This window comes from Gigantopelta aegis, chromosome 6, assembly GCF_016097555.1.
Source record: "Gigantopelta aegis isolate Gae_Host chromosome 6, Gae_host_genome, whole genome shotgun sequence".
In the NCBI taxonomy this organism is placed as follows: domain Eukaryota; kingdom Metazoa; phylum Mollusca; class Gastropoda; order Neomphalida; family Peltospiridae; genus Gigantopelta; species Gigantopelta aegis.
The window spans coordinates 81,167,710-81,185,451 of record NC_054704.1 but is presented as its reverse complement, the minus strand read 5'-3'; the positions used below and the strand labels follow the sequence as shown (position 1 = coordinate 81,185,451).

General features: G+C 40.4%; 1 protein-coding gene across 1 annotated transcript; it reads left to right on the top strand.

Annotated features, from left to right (window-relative positions):
- The first annotated feature begins 3,402 nt into the window (after positions 1-3,402).
- Positions 3,403-17,283, top strand: LOC121375753. Its single transcript, XM_041503368.1, has 4 exons — positions 3,403-3,474; positions 4,929-5,010; positions 6,554-6,681; positions 15,326-17,283. Exons 1-4 carry the CDS (start codon positions 3,462-3,464, stop codon positions 15,532-15,534), a joined length of 432 nt encoding a protein of 143 aa, XP_041359302.1. The 5' UTR covers positions 3,403-3,461; the 3' UTR covers positions 15,535-17,283.
- The last annotated feature ends 459 nt before the right edge of the window (positions 17,284-17,742 follow it).

Sequence of the window (17,742 nt, the reverse complement as noted above, 5' to 3'; positions counted from 1 at the left end):
TTTGTCGCCTCAGGATTATAATATTTCATAAAATTATGCCCATATTTTCAAATGAGTTCCTCCTATCATTTATAATAGCAATACGGAGTTCTATTTCATTGTCAGTGGTGCATTTCTATTAGCTAAACATCAGAATAGACAAGATACTGTCCTTTTGGGGGGGGGGGGGGGTGTCTTAAACGTAAAGTGTCAATTAGCAGGATTTGAGCCTACTGCACCGAGGTTTAGTCTGGATTTGAGCCTACTGCACCGAGTTTTAGTCTGGATTTAAGCCTACTGCACCGAGTTTTAGTCTGGATTTGAGCCTACTGCACCTAGTTTTAGTCTGGATTTGAGCCTACTGCACCGAGTTTTAGTCTGGATTTGAGCCTACTGGTAGTACTATACCAAATAACTTCCGGCTGGGTCAAAGCTCGAGGTGCACCCAACTTTTGATAGAGAAGTGAACACCACAAGTCCTGTGATTGGTTATAAATGTGAGTGTGTTGGTTGTAAAAAATAATAGTTTCATCTGGGTAAAATAAATGTGCAATTTTATTTCATCTAGTACCAATGTGTCAAGTAGCCTTGTGCTTGAAACATGTATGGGGTACCTGTAAAAAAAAGTACTCGAATTTTGTGCGAAACTAGGGTAGTCATAGACGCTACCCGTTATCTGAGAAACGAGCAGCTTGACCCCCATTTTTTTCTGATTCACTTTAAGTGTAAGGGGTGGTAGTATTTATATCCGTGGCGTTTATGTCGGTTGATACGTTGCAGGTAGGAGTTTTAGCCGCATATGTTACTATTGTCGTCTATGGGATTTGATTTGGTAGTATACACCCTACTACACCGATTTTAAATCTCGATTTGAGCCTCCTACACTGATTCGCATGACATAAATAACCGTAGTGCTGGCAGACACTCGGTTCGAAACTAATGGAACAGTTTGCATTAATATACATCGATTTTTAAATTGCAAAGGGCATATAATGTAAACTGACCAATTATTGTTCTCAGTAACATCATTGTGTATAATAAAATAAGCTTTCATACATATTCTAAATATAATACAGACCTCTATGGTCACAACTGTATGATCAAGGGCGATATTTAACTCGGTTGGTTGAGTGCTCGCTTGAGGTGCTTGCGTCACAGGATCGAACCACCACGGTGGATCCATTCAACTGATTAGGGTTTTTTTCACGTTCCAACCAGTGCACTACAACTGGTCAAAGGCCGTGGTATGTGCTTTCCTGTGAAAATGCATATAAAATATCCCTTGCTGCGTTAGGAAAAACGGGTTTCCTCTGATGACATGTCCGAATTACCAAATATTTGACATCCAATAGCCGATAATTAATTAATCAATGTGCTCTAGTGGTGTCGTTAATCAAAACAAACTTCTTCTTCTTCTTCTGCATGGTCAAATGAGCAAATTGGTTGTTATTTTGGTACCAACCTACCCCACGATTTTTCCATTATATCTAAAACAAACAAGTAAAAAGTAAACAACTTTTAAAAGGCCGAAATTTGGAACTGGTTTGTTTTCTAAATGGGAAAACATTTGCATCTGTATTTATAGGGGCGGGACGTAACCCAGTGGTTAAGCGCCCGCTTAATGCGCGGTCGGTCTGGGATCGATCCCCGTCGGTGGGCCCATTGGGCTATTTCTCGTTCCAGCCAGTGCACCACGACTGGCATATCAAAGGCCGTGGTATGTACTACCCTGTCTGTGGGATGATGCATATGAAAGATCTCTTGCTGCTAATCGAAGAGTAGTCCATGAAGTGGCGACAGCGGGTTTCCTCTCTCAATATCTGTGTGGTCCTTAACCATATGTCTGACGCCATATAACCGTAATATAATGTGTTGAGTGCATCGTTAAATAAAACATTTCCTTCCTTCCTGTATTTATAATCCTAAGGCGACGATTTTACAATTTGTCTATGAAGGGCGATAATCCGGCTGTTTTATACATTAAGTAGAAGCATGCAGTTAGCCCGCTTGTGTACGACAAAAGGTTTTGTTTTTTATTGATAGATTCATGTACGAATGCTAATTATTAGCAATTTCAAACGAATTCTTACATTAATATTTACTAATATATATAGTGATTCATAGGTTCATACCGGCCTCGGTAGCGTAGTGGTTAGGCCCTCGGTCTACAGGCTGGTAGGTACTGGGTTCAGATCCCAGTCGAGGCATGGGATTTTTAATCCAGATACCGACTCCAAACCCTGAGTGAGTGCTCCGCAAGGCTCAATGGGTAGGTGTAAACCACTTGCACAGACCAGTGATCCATAACTGGTTCAACAAAGGCCATGGTTTGTACTATCCTGCCTGTGGGAAGCGCAAATAAAAGATCCCTTGCTGCCAATCGGAAAGAGTAGCCCATGTAGTGGAGACAGCGGGTTTCCTCTCAAAATATGTGTGTTCCTTAACCATATGTCTGACGCCATATAACCGTAAATAAAATGTGTTTAAAATGTACATAATTATGTTATGGTAAAGACTGATGATAAAATATACCTGTTAACATAAATTGAAGTACATAGGCGTGCGAGCTCTCATTTGGGTGTAGAAGAGCAGCATTGTTTTGTGTGTGTGTGAAAGAAAGAAAGAAATGTTTTATTTAACGACGCACTCAACACATTTTATTTACGGTTATATGGCGTCAGACATATGGTTAAGGACCACACAGATATTGAGAGAGTAAACCCGCTGTCGCCACTTCATGGGCTACTCTTTTCGAGTAGCAGCATGGGATCTTTTATATGCACCATCCCACAGACAGGGTGGTACATACCACGGCCTTTGATATACCAGTCGTGGTACACTGGCTGGAACGAGAAATAGCCCAATGAGCCGTGACTGTGTGTGTGTGTGTGTGTGTGCCGAATTAATAGAAAATGTCCGAATCTGAATAACAACATTTATATTCATATTGTCATTACTACTAAACAGCTACATATAGAATATCAGGTTTCTACGTTTTGGTATCGAGCGAGCTTCAGCGAGCCTGGTACACCGTTATTGAACCGAGCCAAATAACCACGATATCAAAACGTAGTAACCTGATATGTTTTATCATGCAACCTCTTTCAAGTTATATTTTTGTAATATGTTTCAGTCAAACGCGGTATAGAAACTATTCGTTTTATCGTGTAGAAACTACTTCCGGAAGTCGGACACTAGCAGGTGCCCGAAAGCATTTTGGGAATGACATAGCCAGCCTAAATGTTTTGTGTTTCCAAATTTTAAATAAAATACTTTGATTATATTTCAAAGTCTGTTGTGTCACTACATTATTCATCCTTTGTGAATTAATATGGAGATGCAATTCAAATTCCTTATCCCTTTAATTTAAACATGCTGTCAAGTGAATGAATACATAAAAGTATAATTAAGCCAGTTGTCAAGCAGATCATATACTGGTGTAGGATAAGCGAAACGAATTTGGAATCTAACACGGGTCTAACATGGCTATAAAAGGTATTTATTTAAACCACTGTTCTCATTCCCATATACTATTATACATATAAGATATGCCTACAATCCCCCCCCCCCCCCCCCTCTCTCTCTCTCTCTCTCTCTCTCTCTCTCTCTCTCTCTCTCTCTCTCTCTCTCTCGTTTCCGTTTGTATGTACCCATCTTGCATAGCTGATTTCTATACACGTTTAACGAGTGAGAGACCGATGAATTCTTGGAACGAACGAGCATGGAAGGTGCAAAGCATTAGGAGGTCTGCCCCACTCCCCACCCCTGGAAGTTTGATTTAGAGGCTCTAAAATACCATTTTGCAGTTATTTCAGGGAGGTTGCATATTTAAAACGTTAATATCAATAACATACACAAACACACACACACACACACACACACACACACACACACACACACACACACACACACACACACACACACACACACACACACACACACTCAAACATTCAACAAGAAACTTGGTTACTATTAATTCTACTTAACGGTTTAACCGAAAACACAAACAAAAACTGAAAAAACATACAAAAAACAAAGAAATTGAAAGAAAGAAAAGAATGTTTTTTTAAATGTCGGTATTATATTAATATTATGTCTGTTATGTACAGTGCATGGTTATATTATTGTGATTAAGTTAATACAAAATAATGTTCCTAGAGCGAAATAGCATTAGCGTATCAGGATTTCTGCTAGAAAGAAATGTTTGGGTATGGCGTTATTAAATTTAATTTTTACAAGTTGTGTGGTGAATGCAACCACAGTCGAGGATATGGGGGGGGGGGGGGGGGGGGGGGGGCATCCTCCAGAAATAACAACATGGGTTAGGTTTAGGATTAGGGTTAAGAAAATCACACAGTAAATAACGATAAGAGTCATTAATTTTATCAAAAGGTAATCTTAAAAATAATAATAACTACTCAACATTACTGTACCGGTACGTACTAAAATTACTCAACATTACTGTACCGGTATGTACTAAAACTACTCAACATTACTGTGCCGGTACGTACTAAAATTACTCAACATTACTGTACCGGTACGTACTAAAATTACTCAACATTACTGTACGGGTACGTACTGAAACTACTCAACATTACTGTACCGGTACGTACTAAAATTGCTCAACATTATTGTACTGGTACGTTCTGAAATTACTCAAGATTACTTTACCGGTACGTACTGAAACTACTCAACATTACTGTACAGATACGTGAGAAACCGCTCAACACTACTGTACCGGTACGTGAGAAACTACTCAACATTACTGTACAGATACGTGAGAAACTACTCAACATTACTGTACCGGTACGTGAGAAACTACTCAATATTACTGTACCGGTACGTACTGAAATTACTCAACATTACATTTGCATAATCCAGCGAACTGTTATTGCCACATGACGCATTGATCAATATCATAGAAATTTGAATATTCATTTTCATTTCAGTTGTCAACATCTCGAGTGTTTGCCAACGCTTCGTCTATCTGGTTCTTGTATGTATGGCTGCCTGCTCGAAACCTGTGCTAATGTGAGGAGGTGTTTTTTTCTCTTCTTCTTCTTCTTCTTCTTCTTCTTCTTCTTCTTCTTGTTTTTAAAGTTTTTGTGGGGTTTTGTGTGTGTCGGGGGGTGGGGGACATTTAGTTTCTCAGAAATTATTTATTATGTAAAAGCAAAAATTAAACGTCTGGTTGAAATAATTTCAACAAGCTTCTAGCACATAGTCGTTGGTAGATCTATGTCACCAGCTGAAGGAGCCAGTTTGTTTCTGTTATTATTGTTTTATTTAACGACACCACTAGAGCACATTATTAACAATGGGCTATTGAATGTCGAACATTTGGTAATCCCTTCAGCTATATGTTATTGGGGCTCCCTAAATGTATTTGGGGCCCCCTAAATCGATTTTCTGGATCCGCCGCTGCCTTCGGTGGGCTTTTAGACTATTTTTCTCTTTCAGTTAGTGTACTACGACTGGTCTACCAAAGGTTATGGTATATGCTATCCTGTCTGCGGGATGATGCATGTAAAAGGTCCATTGTTAGTAATAGAAACATTTAGCGGGTTTCCTCTCTAAGACTATATGTCGAATTTATCCAGTGTTTGACATTAATAAATCAATGTGCTCTAGTGGTGTCGTTAAAACATATTTTTTAACTATGTTCAATATCACGTGAGAAGCTCTGCGCCTGCGCAAAGTCCAAGTTGGATTAGTGTCCAGCTAATTGAAGAGAAACAAAGATAAACAAAAGCGAGCGAGACAGGGGCTGGGGCAACTGTCACCCTAGTGCTGGAGCAAAACATCAAATTCGGTCAGAATGTGCTAACATGAGATGACCCGAACCACTTATGATGTACTAAAATAGATAATCTAAACAACAAAATCTAAGCAATGTCTGAATCTATTTATAAAACAAAAAAATGGCTCCAATAGTGAAAATTATGTCGTAGTGTTTAAAAACGAGGTTCTGTCCCTTTAAATATTTAGAATATAACACAGTTTATTTTCCCCGTTGACCCGCCGTGCATCGATTTATAAATCATCAGAATTTACCATAAAATATATACATTTTAAATATTTAGAATATTTCATACAGATTATTTCTCCCCGTGACGTTCCATGTTTCAACATAAGCGTACGAGACAGGGGTGTGTGTGTGTGGAGCGGGGGGGGGGGGGGGGGGGTTATGTGGGAGTGTAAAACCTCAAATTCGGGCAAAAATGATAGAGATATTCGGGCAAAATGTGTTAATCAGGACTTTTTAACACGTATTTCCACTTTTCTGCCTTAAAAATTAGTTGTAATCCATGTAAAAATGAGTAGTGATTCGTTTGCAATACTATATAGCTCTTTGGCAGTAATGCTAATATGAATAGATGTTGTTATCCAGATTCGGGCATTTTTGTATAAATCGGGCAAAAGCCAGCCTGCTCCCCTACAAAAATGGGATCCCGTACTTCTATGTAGATAAGCGAGCGTATGGCGAAATGAGAGAGGTTAAAATAGACCTTGAATGCACCAAACAGAACTGAATCATCTATTCTAAATGCTTAAATAATAACAAATATTCTAGGGACAGCGATTTTAACAGTCTGCAAAACCCGGAAACCGAAGCTTTTTATGAAGCATGGTGGCCCCTCTGTCAACAGTTTTGCGGACTAGTTATTGGACCTATGGTGCGCTTGGCCTGCTTCACACACAGTATGTAAGCTATTATGTTTCCTGTGGACTTAAACGTAGTCAACCATATGAAACCGTACATGTTGAGGATTTACACGGTAAGATACATCATGTGCATTTTCTGACGTATCACTATCAAAGTAAATCTTACAATAAGCATACCCTTCACAGATCGTTGATGTAGACTAACGCCAGTAAGGATTGTCAATATTTAATCTTACAATAAGCATACCCTTCACAGATCGTTGGTGTAGACTAACGCCAGTAAGGATTGTCAATATTTAATCTTACAATAAGCATACCCTTCACAGATCGTTGGTGTAGACTAACGCCAGTAAGGATTGTCAATATTTAATCTTACAATAAGCATACCCTTCACAGATCGTTGATGTAGACTAACGCCAGTAAGGATTGTCAATATTTAATCTTACAATAAGCATACCCTTCACAGATCGTTGATGTAGACTAACGCCAGTAAGGATTGTCAATATTTAATCTTACAATAAGCATACCCTTCACAGATCGTTGATGTAGACTAACGCCAGTAAGGATTGTCAATATTTAATCTTACAATAAGCATACCCTTCACAGATCGTTGGTGTAGACTAACGCCAGTAAGGATTGTCAATATTTAATCTTACAATAAGCATACCCTTCACAGATCGTTGGTGTAGACTAACGCCAGTAAGGATTGTCAATATTTAATCTTACAATAAGCATACCCTTCACAGATCGTTGGTGTAGACTAACGCCAGTAAGGATTGTCAATATTTAATCTTACAATAAGCATACCCTTCACAGATCGTTGGTGTAGACTAACGCCAGTAAGGATTGTCAATATTTAATCTTACAATAAGCATACCCTTCACAGATCGTTGATGTAGACTAACGCCAGTAAGGATTGTCAATATTTAATCTTACGATGAAATGACAGTCGAAACCCACATATTTTAAGCAACGTTATTTTACATGTGGTGTTTTTATATAGTGTTAACATCGTCAAAATGTGTTTACAATACAGATGCCAATGAGAAAATGTTCGTAAAGTATAGCTTTTATAGTGATTTGTAAGTGTACGGTTTACTGACTGTCGTGATTAAACGTAGCGAAGTGTACGGTTTTATGTACTGTGGTGTATTGTTTCATGTGGTTGATTATGAAAAACATGCTTTCACGGACAAAAAATGGGACGTTTTAAAACTTGTATTAATAATAGGGATCCAAGTCCTGCAAACAGGGTTACCTATATAGGGAGCGGGGAGGGTACCAGTACCGACAGGCTAACATTAGTTCACATGGCTAGTCTTATTCATTATGGTGTGAGATCATAAAATCACCTGATGACACAAAAAAAAGTAAAGTTTGTTTTATTTAACGACGCCACTAGAGCACATTGATTTTTTATCTTATCATCGGCTATTGGACGTCAAACATATGGTCATTCTGACACTGTTTTTAGAGGAAACCCGCTGTCGCCACATAGGCTACTCTTTTTACGACAGGCAGCAAGGGATCTTTTATTTGCGCTTCCCACAGGCAGGATAGCACAAACCATGGCCTTTGTTGAACCAGTTATGGATCACTGGTCGGTGCAAGTGGTTTACACCTACCCATTGAGCCTTGCGGAGCACTCACTCAGGGTTTGGAGTCGGTATCTCGATTAAAAATCCCATGCCTCGACTGGGATCCGAACCCAGTACCTACCAGCCTGTAGACTGATGGCCTGCCACGACGCCACCGAGGCCGGTCCTGATGACACTTTCAAAACTGTGTACGATTCGCATGGTGGCCATTTTCCAAGATGGCTGCCACCATATTAACGACAGACATATCTCATATTATGTCACATATTGAGGTGATTGTGGTGTCAACAAATATATTTTTGAAAGTTAAGGAGGATATGTTTAGGGCTTGTGGACCCCATTAAACTTGTAATAGGGTATGTTGACCACAGGAGAGCAAATTATCTTAATAGCTTTTGGGCAGGTCGGACAATCGTCTGGAGTGGCAAAAGTAATAATGGCCGAAGAGGTTGGGTTACCGCCGAACTCGGTGCATTGTCAGTTTGCTCATGATTGAGTTCATGGTAAGGAGGGTTAATCGCATGTATGCATGGACAATGTCCTTGGTACATCGGTGCCAAAGAGCGTTCATCACAAGAGTAGTATGTCAGAAAATATTCAATGTACGTGGTCGCAGAGGTCGGGGGGGGGGGGGGGGGGGGGGGGGTTGAGGGGTACCCGACTTCTTAAAAGACGTGTATGATAGGTCAAGACTGGAATTGAGCTTGGAAAAGGTGACCAGTAAAATCACCTTGCTGTCAACGTACCAGGACTTGTTCGCCAAGAATAATTTTGACTTCAGACACAGGGATGGCTAGGCCGGCCAAAGAACTGATGCGGAGAACATCGCACAGACGCAGGGGTGGCTTGGCCGGTCAAAGAGCTGATGCGGAGAACATCGCACAGACACAGGGATGGCTAGGCCGGTCAAAGAGCTGATGCGGAGAACATCGCACAGACACAGGGATGGCTAGGCCGGTCAAATAGCTGATGCTGAGAACATCGCACAGACACAGGGATGGCTAGGCCGGTCAAACAGCTGATGCGGAGAACATCGCACAGACACAGGGATGGCTAGGCCGGTCAAACAGCTGATGCGGAGAACATCGCACAGACACAGGGATGGCTAGGCCGGTCAAACAGCTGATGCGGAGAACATCGCACAGACACAGGGATGGCTAGGCCGGTCAAATAGCTGATGCGGAGAACATCGCACAGACACAGGAATGGCTAGGCCGGTCAAAGAGCTGATGCAGCGAACACCGCATTGAAGAGGAGGAGGAGTGCTCAGAAGGCCAACTTACAAAAACGTGTTGGGAGCGAGATTGATCCAACCCTCCACGTCCTAGTAGGCGTCAGTTCCTGTACTGGTCATCCGTAAATTGAATGGACGTGTAAGATGGTACACATATCACAAACGTTTAGCAGGCGTCAGATCCTGTACTGGTGTTCCGTAAATTGAATGGACGTGTAATATGGTACACATATCACAAACATTGAGCAGGCGTCAGATCCTGTACTGGTGATCCGTAAATTGAATGGACGGGTAAGTAAGATGGTACATAGATTACAAACGTTGAGCAGGCGTCAGATCCTGTACTGGTGATCCGTAAATTCAATGGACAGGTACGTTAGATGGTACATAGATTACAAACATTGAGTAGGCGTCAGCTCCTGTACTGGTGATCCGTGAATTGAATGGACAGGTAAGATGGTACATAGATTACAAACGTTGAGTAGGCGTCATCTCCTGTACTGGTGATCCTTAAATTCAATGGATAGGTAAGATGGTACATAGATTACAAACGTTGAGTAGGCGTCAGCTCCTGCACTGGTGGTCTATAAATTTAATGCACAGGTACGATGGGATATGATTACAAACGTTGCAATCAGTTACCATCAACATCTAGCAGTTGCCGTGGATTGATGAATGTTTGGACACACTGACTGGTAATGTGTGGTTTTCAAATCTAGATGCTAACTGTGCATACCAACAAATAGCATCACAAAGGAGAATAGGAAGACGACTGCCTTTGTCATAAGATATGGGTCATTCGAATTTATCCCTTTGGGTGTTAGGTTGTTGGGTTGTGTGATGCCATAGCAACGTATGCTCGAGCCATGAACATTGTTTGACATGTCCTGACCTAGGAAGTGGCAGTGCAATTTTGATTTGAGATTCTGGTAATGGGCAAATATGAAGTGGTATCATTTGAGTGACGTTTTGTCACTTTTTGTAAGTCTGTGAATATGGCTTATGTTTAAACCCCAACTATTTAAGCTATTTTTAGAAGAAAGTAAAGTAGTGTAAAATAGTGTTGACATAGTGCAAGCAGGGTGGAAATGTGATCGGGTATATAGCTCGTAATTTTTACATCGGAAATAACACATTATTTGTCTTTTTATGTCTTTTGGGGGGAGGGGATAAAATATTCACCAAATCATATTTAAAATATTATTACCCTGTTCTATGACCCCCAAAACATAGGGTTTAACACATAAGATACATTCCTAGCTGGTATAGCCAATAAGTTATGAATGGTTTTTTCTGAAAAATACGCCATCTTGAAAAAAAAATACCCGACATTTTTTTCAAATGTATTTTTGAGGCTGTCATCTGCTGGTTTCATGCTCATAACACCCTGTTGATCCTTTTTTTATCGATGAGACAAATGTTACCCTTTTGTGACCACCTACTCAAAACCTAAGCCTCTGTTATGACACAAACAGATTTGACGACCACAAAACGTACATTTTCTTGAACTATGCAAAATAACCTTTGTTCTCCCGATGTTGGGACATCACAATTGAAACTATCCAAAGATACACATTTCGCAACCCCTAAATACAGTCCAATTGGAACGAGAGTGTGTGTGTGGGGGGGGGGGGGGGGGGGAGGCTGTAACAACACCAAATGTTTTCATTCTGTTATACATGAAACCCCAAAATGTACTTATTCCCCACACTATATCTGCCCCCTCCCAATTTGAGGCCCAAACCTTTAACGTTTTCCTTCTAAATAAAGGAAACTTACTGTCGCCACATACGCTAGCAACACCGAAAAGCGGCAAGGTATATTTTGTAAACACCTCTCCATGAACAGGACAGTACATGCCACAACATTTGATGTACCTGTCATGAGCTTCTGGTATGGGAGGGGGACTGTAGTCCGCGGAGAAGGATCGATCCTACGGCTCATCCCTCCTCAGGCGAATGTACGTTGTGAGGGCGCTCGCTCATATACACGTGTGATTCGTGTCTTTGACGACAGTTAGGGAGAGATTTAGCTTAGCCGGTTGAGCACTTACCTGAAGTGCTTGCGTCGCAGGATCGAACCACCTTGGTGGATCCATTCAACTTATTGGTGTTTTTCTCATTATAACCAATGCACCACAAACAGGTCAAAGACCGTGGTATGTGCTGTCCTGTCAGTGGGATAGTGCACATAAAAGATCCTTTGCAGTAAATACAACAATGTAGCGTGTTTCCGCTGATGACTACGAGTGAGAATTATCAAGTCTGACATCCATTAGCCGATTATTAATTAATCAATGTGCTCTAGTGGTGTCGTTAAACAAAACAAACTCTTTTTTATCGACAGTTATCTAGTCGTAAGGTTAAATGTTTGACAGTACTGATATGCGTCAGTCAACGTTAACCACCTGTGACGAGCTTAAAATGCACACGATGCGACTTACCGGTAGTTAATCCTCACCACAACCGTAATCGACCGCATGAAACCGCACAAATCCACAGGAAACCGAGGTAGTTTCTACATAGTGTTATATACACAAAGAAACAAGTTAAGCACCCCTGTATTTTTCACAATGACTTGTCTTACGAGGTTTGGCGTTGAAAGCCTGATAAAATAACCTCGGAAAAACAAATGTGTTTTGCAAGAATACATCTTTGACAGTAAGAAAACATAACAAGTGTATCCGGTTTTGAAATTTTAATCATGATTCCAATATGCTGTATTTAAGCCAAAAACTGAGGCACAATAAGTATGGAGGTGCAGAGTCAGAAACACAAGTCAACATCATGATTGATGATGAAAAATGTCTTTTGAAGTCCACAGACGACATTCATGACACAGATCATCAATAGCGGGTAAACCGACACGTGCCCGGATGACAGCTTCCACCCTTCGTCTCATCCCTCCAGTAAGTCGTCTGATCTGCTGCATGGGCAACTACTGCCATTCTCGATGAAGAGCTGCCTCTAATTGTGCCAAAGTCTGTACAGGTGGGGTCAGTGCCTATACTCGATGCCCCAAGATGTCCCAAACATGCTTTAGCGTGTTTAGGTCAGGACTCATGGCCGGCCAGGGCAGGGTCGTCACAGCTTCAGTTTGGAGTAAAGCTGTTACTACTCGTTGTCATCCATGTACAGAGGTCTGGTGGCGAGTGGATGGTTGTCAAAATGCGGCACAACAACTGGTTGCAGGACGTTACGAATGTACCGATCATCATTGAGGTTGCTTTGGATGGTGACAAGATTCAGCTTACAATCATGTGACAGGCAACCCCAAACCATTACTGAACCTCCACCATACGGGGTCGTAGGTCGTATGTTCCTGGGTGTGTAGGCAGCATTTGTATGCCTCCAAACTCTCAATCGGCTATCTGTGACATGGAGCAGGAACCGGCTTTCGTCAGATACCAACCTCTCCGGGCTAAACACCACGCTAAACGGCGTCTCTCATGATGATCAGCAAGAAAGGGATGCTTGATGACCCTTCTGGCCTTCAATCCCGCAAATTTCAGACGATTCCTCACTGTTCTGGCTGACATCTGTCTATTGGGTAACCAATGGCTCTTCAGAACAGGAGACGTAGCAAAGGGTTGACGACGTACGAGCCGAAGTAGGACCCTGTCCTCACGCTGTGACGTCATGCGCGGTCTCCCTGATCGTGTGAGATCCTTTACAGCATTGGTATGCCCGTGTTTTCGTATCAGTCTGCTGATTACGGTGTAATGATACCCCAGTTGACGTCCTATACTTTTGAAGGTCATGCCGGTCGCATGCATACCAATAATACGCCATCTTTGGGCCTCTGATAACCGTCGATGTGCCATATTCAACGATTAAACTTCAACAATGCAAGACAGTGATGTTAAATGTCAACAATTACAGTGTATTGATACTGCATTTTGAGCAAAGCATGGGTGGCATGATGCACGTGCATGTCGTTCTGTCGTGGGACGTCACAGTTGTCATTGTACTCTCATATTATTTCGATGGAACACCATTCTTGACATATTCGTCACGTAATTTGCAGTTTTTATGAATGGGGCTATTTCAGTACTAATTATATCTAGGGGTGCTTAACTTTTTTCTTTTTGTATAGATCCTTTCAATGTAGATACCTTCCGTCCAGGGTCACATTACTGGCCTTGCCAGAGGTGTAACCCTTTTGGAGGGACGTTCCCGAAACCATAGGGGTATAGGGGCACGTAAAAAACAAAAAAAACAAGACAATGTAGAGAAAGCAGTCGATAGATCGACAGAAGGCGGAAAGCAAGAGGAGTAAAGAAGGTTTGAAAAGAAAGATCCACAACAACTACAACATCAGCAACAACAAAACACACAATAGAAACAACAAAGCATACAAAAATGCATACATACATACATACTAGCCAGTGCCAGGTTTGCCCACTGTGTCATGCACGTAAGCGGGATCGATCGCGTTGATTGTAGGCCCATGCATATAGTTGACTTAAAGAGCATCCTTTTTATGGATGTCTCAACAGCTCAAAGGGTATCGTGGCAAGTCTGCAAGTTGCGGGCGATTCGGTGCCATAGGTTCGAGTCCCAAGAGCGGCATGGGACAATTTTTGAGGACAGAAAGAATTTAAATATCCCCTGGACCAGTGTGTTAATATCTATGTATATAATAGTCAACCTCGACATACATACAATATATAGATATTCATACACCAATACATACATACATATATACATCGACCGCGTTGCTTGTATGCCCCATGCATATGGTTGAGTTAAAGAGCATTCTTTTTAAGGTAGTACTAAACCAAATAACTTCAGGCTGGGTCAAAGTTCGAGGTGCACTCAACTTTTGATAGAGAGGTTAACACCATAAGTCCTGTGATTGGTGATAAATGCGAGTGTGTTGTTTGTGAAAAAGAATAGTTTCATCTGGGAAAAAAATTTATGCAATTTTATTTCATCTAGTACCACTGCTTGAAATATGTAAAAAAAAAAACGTACTCAAATTTTATGCGAAACTAGGATAGTCATAGACGCTACCCCTCAATTGTTTTCTAATTCACTTCAAAAGTGAGGGGCTTAATCCCCATTTTTTCTGATTCACTTTAAGGGTGAGGGGTGATAGTATTTATATCCATGGTGTTTATGTCGATTGATACGCAGCAGGTAGGAGTTTTAGCCATATGTGTTACTATTGTCGTCTATGGGATTTGATTTAGTAGTATAAACTCTTAAGGATGACTCGATAGCTCAGAACGTATTGTGGCAAGTCTGCAAGTTGCGGGCGATTAGGTGCCACTTGTTTGAGTCCCAGTAACGGCATGAGACACTGTGTGAGGCCAGAAAGGACTTGATTATCCCCTGCGCTAGTGCGTTAATATCTATGTATGTAATAGTCAACCTCGACATACATACAATATATAGATACTCATACATCAATACATACATACATCAATACATACACAAACAGTCTTTCACTACAGTGATCCGGTGGACAATTTAATTTACAAGTTGCAAAAGGATTCATCAGTTTTTAAAAACTAAATCGTTTATTTCATTTCAACTTATTTTCGTGCTTGTATCCAATTAAGGTTCAAGCACGCTGTCATGGGCCCACTTCTCAGCTATCTTGGCTGTCTGTCGAGGACAGTGGGTTAGTTCTTAATTGTTAGTGAGAGAGAAGAGGGCTTACACCTAGCCATTAAGTCGTTAAAATTCGCTCTGTGTGGGAGCCGGTACCGGGCTGCGAACCCTATACCTACCAGCCTTATGTCCGATGGCTTAACCACGACCCCACCGAGGTCGGTACAAAAACCTAAATCGTAATAATATGTGTTGTTGTTGTTGTTGTTGTTGTTGTTTTTACTTCTCAGGTTTAATGTCCCGAACCCGGACGCCCTTTCTTGAGAAGCCTTATTCCGCGATGTTTCTGAGCAACCGTCTGGCCTATAGACTGCGCCCGGGGATTATAAGCGAATGCTGTTATATGCAGTGCACGATAGAGGAATACGCCAACTACTGCATTATACAGAGCGAAAAACTCGAACATGACAACGTTGACCCATATTGTCGCATACACTGAAATCATCAGCGGTTGGACGATTAAAGTAACAGACGCTAGTTTTTAAACACTACCACGTATTTTTCACTATTAAAGTCGTTTTTGATCATTTAAATTAGAAGTACCGGTACTTACATTTTATTGTTGAGAATATTAATTTTCGTAAATCTGAAGTGGCTCTGGTCATCCAGGGTTTTTAACTAATCCCAAAACGTATTTTTCATAATTCTAAAAACGCACGTTCGTCTGAGATATAATGGTTATCGAGACTAGCTGTAGTTATTTTTAGATGGTATTTGTCTGTTTAAACATCACAGACTTTAGCTTCTCTCTGTTATAACCTTCTCCAAATGTGTGTTGCAAGTTCGTAGATTAACTGAATACAGTGTCCATTTTCAAGGACAAACTAGCATCTGCGCCTTTAATTAAAATCCTATTTGTGAACATTTTAAATACTAAAACGAAATGTTGTCTTGTACCGCAAAATAAGCTTTAAGCAAGTCCAGATAGACCATGTAATTTGTAAAAATGCATCATGCAAATGAGGCTTGGTAATACTAGCGTCCTGTAGCGCAATACGTTTAGAGGTTTTTTGTTGTTGTTTTGGGTTTTTTTTAAATCTTTATATATATAAAATAATTTTGTAGTGTTATTAGTAAGTATGTTTCATATTTAGTTATAAGGATTGTCTGTTATTTCATTTACGTTCATCTGGATATGATCAAATCAAAATCATCCGCAAACTTTCACAGAGAAGGAGTCTCATTAATATACACGATAGCTCTTAATATGCAAACGCTTGCATGACGTCACAGGTCAGCAATGTAGAGGAATGGTTGGCGGATTTTGTGCTCTCACTGCAAGTGTTGACTAATTCATTAATTAAGCTAGAACAATGGATAGTAATCACTGCCTTATATTGAAAGCAGCGTGAGACACGTGACCGTTGTATGAATGGAATGACCAGTTGGACAAAAATCGATATTGGAAACATCCGAGTTTGTGCGACAGTGGAGTTGTTTTAACAGGGCAGAGTTCAGCCAAGTTTTTTGTTCTTTTATTGCGTTTTACAACTTATCAGCATTATAAGAATGGAAAACATCAATATATACAAAAGTGCGGACCAATGGTGGAGAGTGACTTGCAGACAAGTACATACAAACAACTAATATAAGAAGCATTATATATGTGCATATAATTTAATTTGCTTGTACAAGTAATTGTTCTCTAAATCGGTTCGCCTGTTGTAAGAAGTTGCAAAGATTATTTATCTCCTTATTGTTTTCAGTTGTCAAGAGTTGTATCAGTCTGAAGGCACTGGGGTGGTTGAAATAGTATTTTTAAATAAATTTATTTCTTAATATTTCATATCGTGGACACGAAAGGATAAAATTAAAATCATCCTCAATCTCATAATGTAACATAGTGTACATATCCTTTGTGTCCTCTCGGGCAAAACAAATGTCCGCTAGGTTTTTGTAAATGGTCACGTCGGGAACCAATCAAATAGTTCGCGAATATGTGTCCATCTCAGTATTTATTTTGTTTTTCTTTTCGAATGGTTATATTGAATGGTTTTCTTTATTTCTGTTGATAAAAAATGGACTTGTATTGATTTCTTTTTTTGCTAGACCATGTTGGAATATTTTTAATTTAAAATTCTGAGGTTTTAAAAGATGTGATTGTTTGAATCGTTACAGTTTATTAAAATATTGTTTGTAAGAGCTGTAAAACAGTGGATTAAAATTAATAAACTTCTTTTTAAATTGATGTCTGCCTTAAGTTGTTTTCTAATTGAAAAAAAAAATATATATATATATATATATATATATATATACACACACACATACACACAGAGAAAGAGAGAGAGAGAGATAGAGCGAGACAGACAGACAGACACAGAGAGGAATATTGTTCAATCGTTTCAGCCAGTGCACCAGGAGAGACGGACAGGAAAGCACCAATTGTTGTGCACTGGATGGGCTAGAAAAAAATCCCAGTCAGTTGAATGGATCCACCGACGTGGTTTCATCCTGAAACGCAAACACCTCAAGCGAGTACTCAACCGACTGAGCTAACTCTCGCCCCCTCCCCCCCCCCCCCTATTTAAATAAAGGTAAATATTTTGTCATTATTTTATTTAAATCAATTGCAACATCATAAGCGTACGAGACATGACGGAAGGGGGCAGATGCTTCCTGCCCTCCCCTCCCCTCCCCGCCCCCGAGT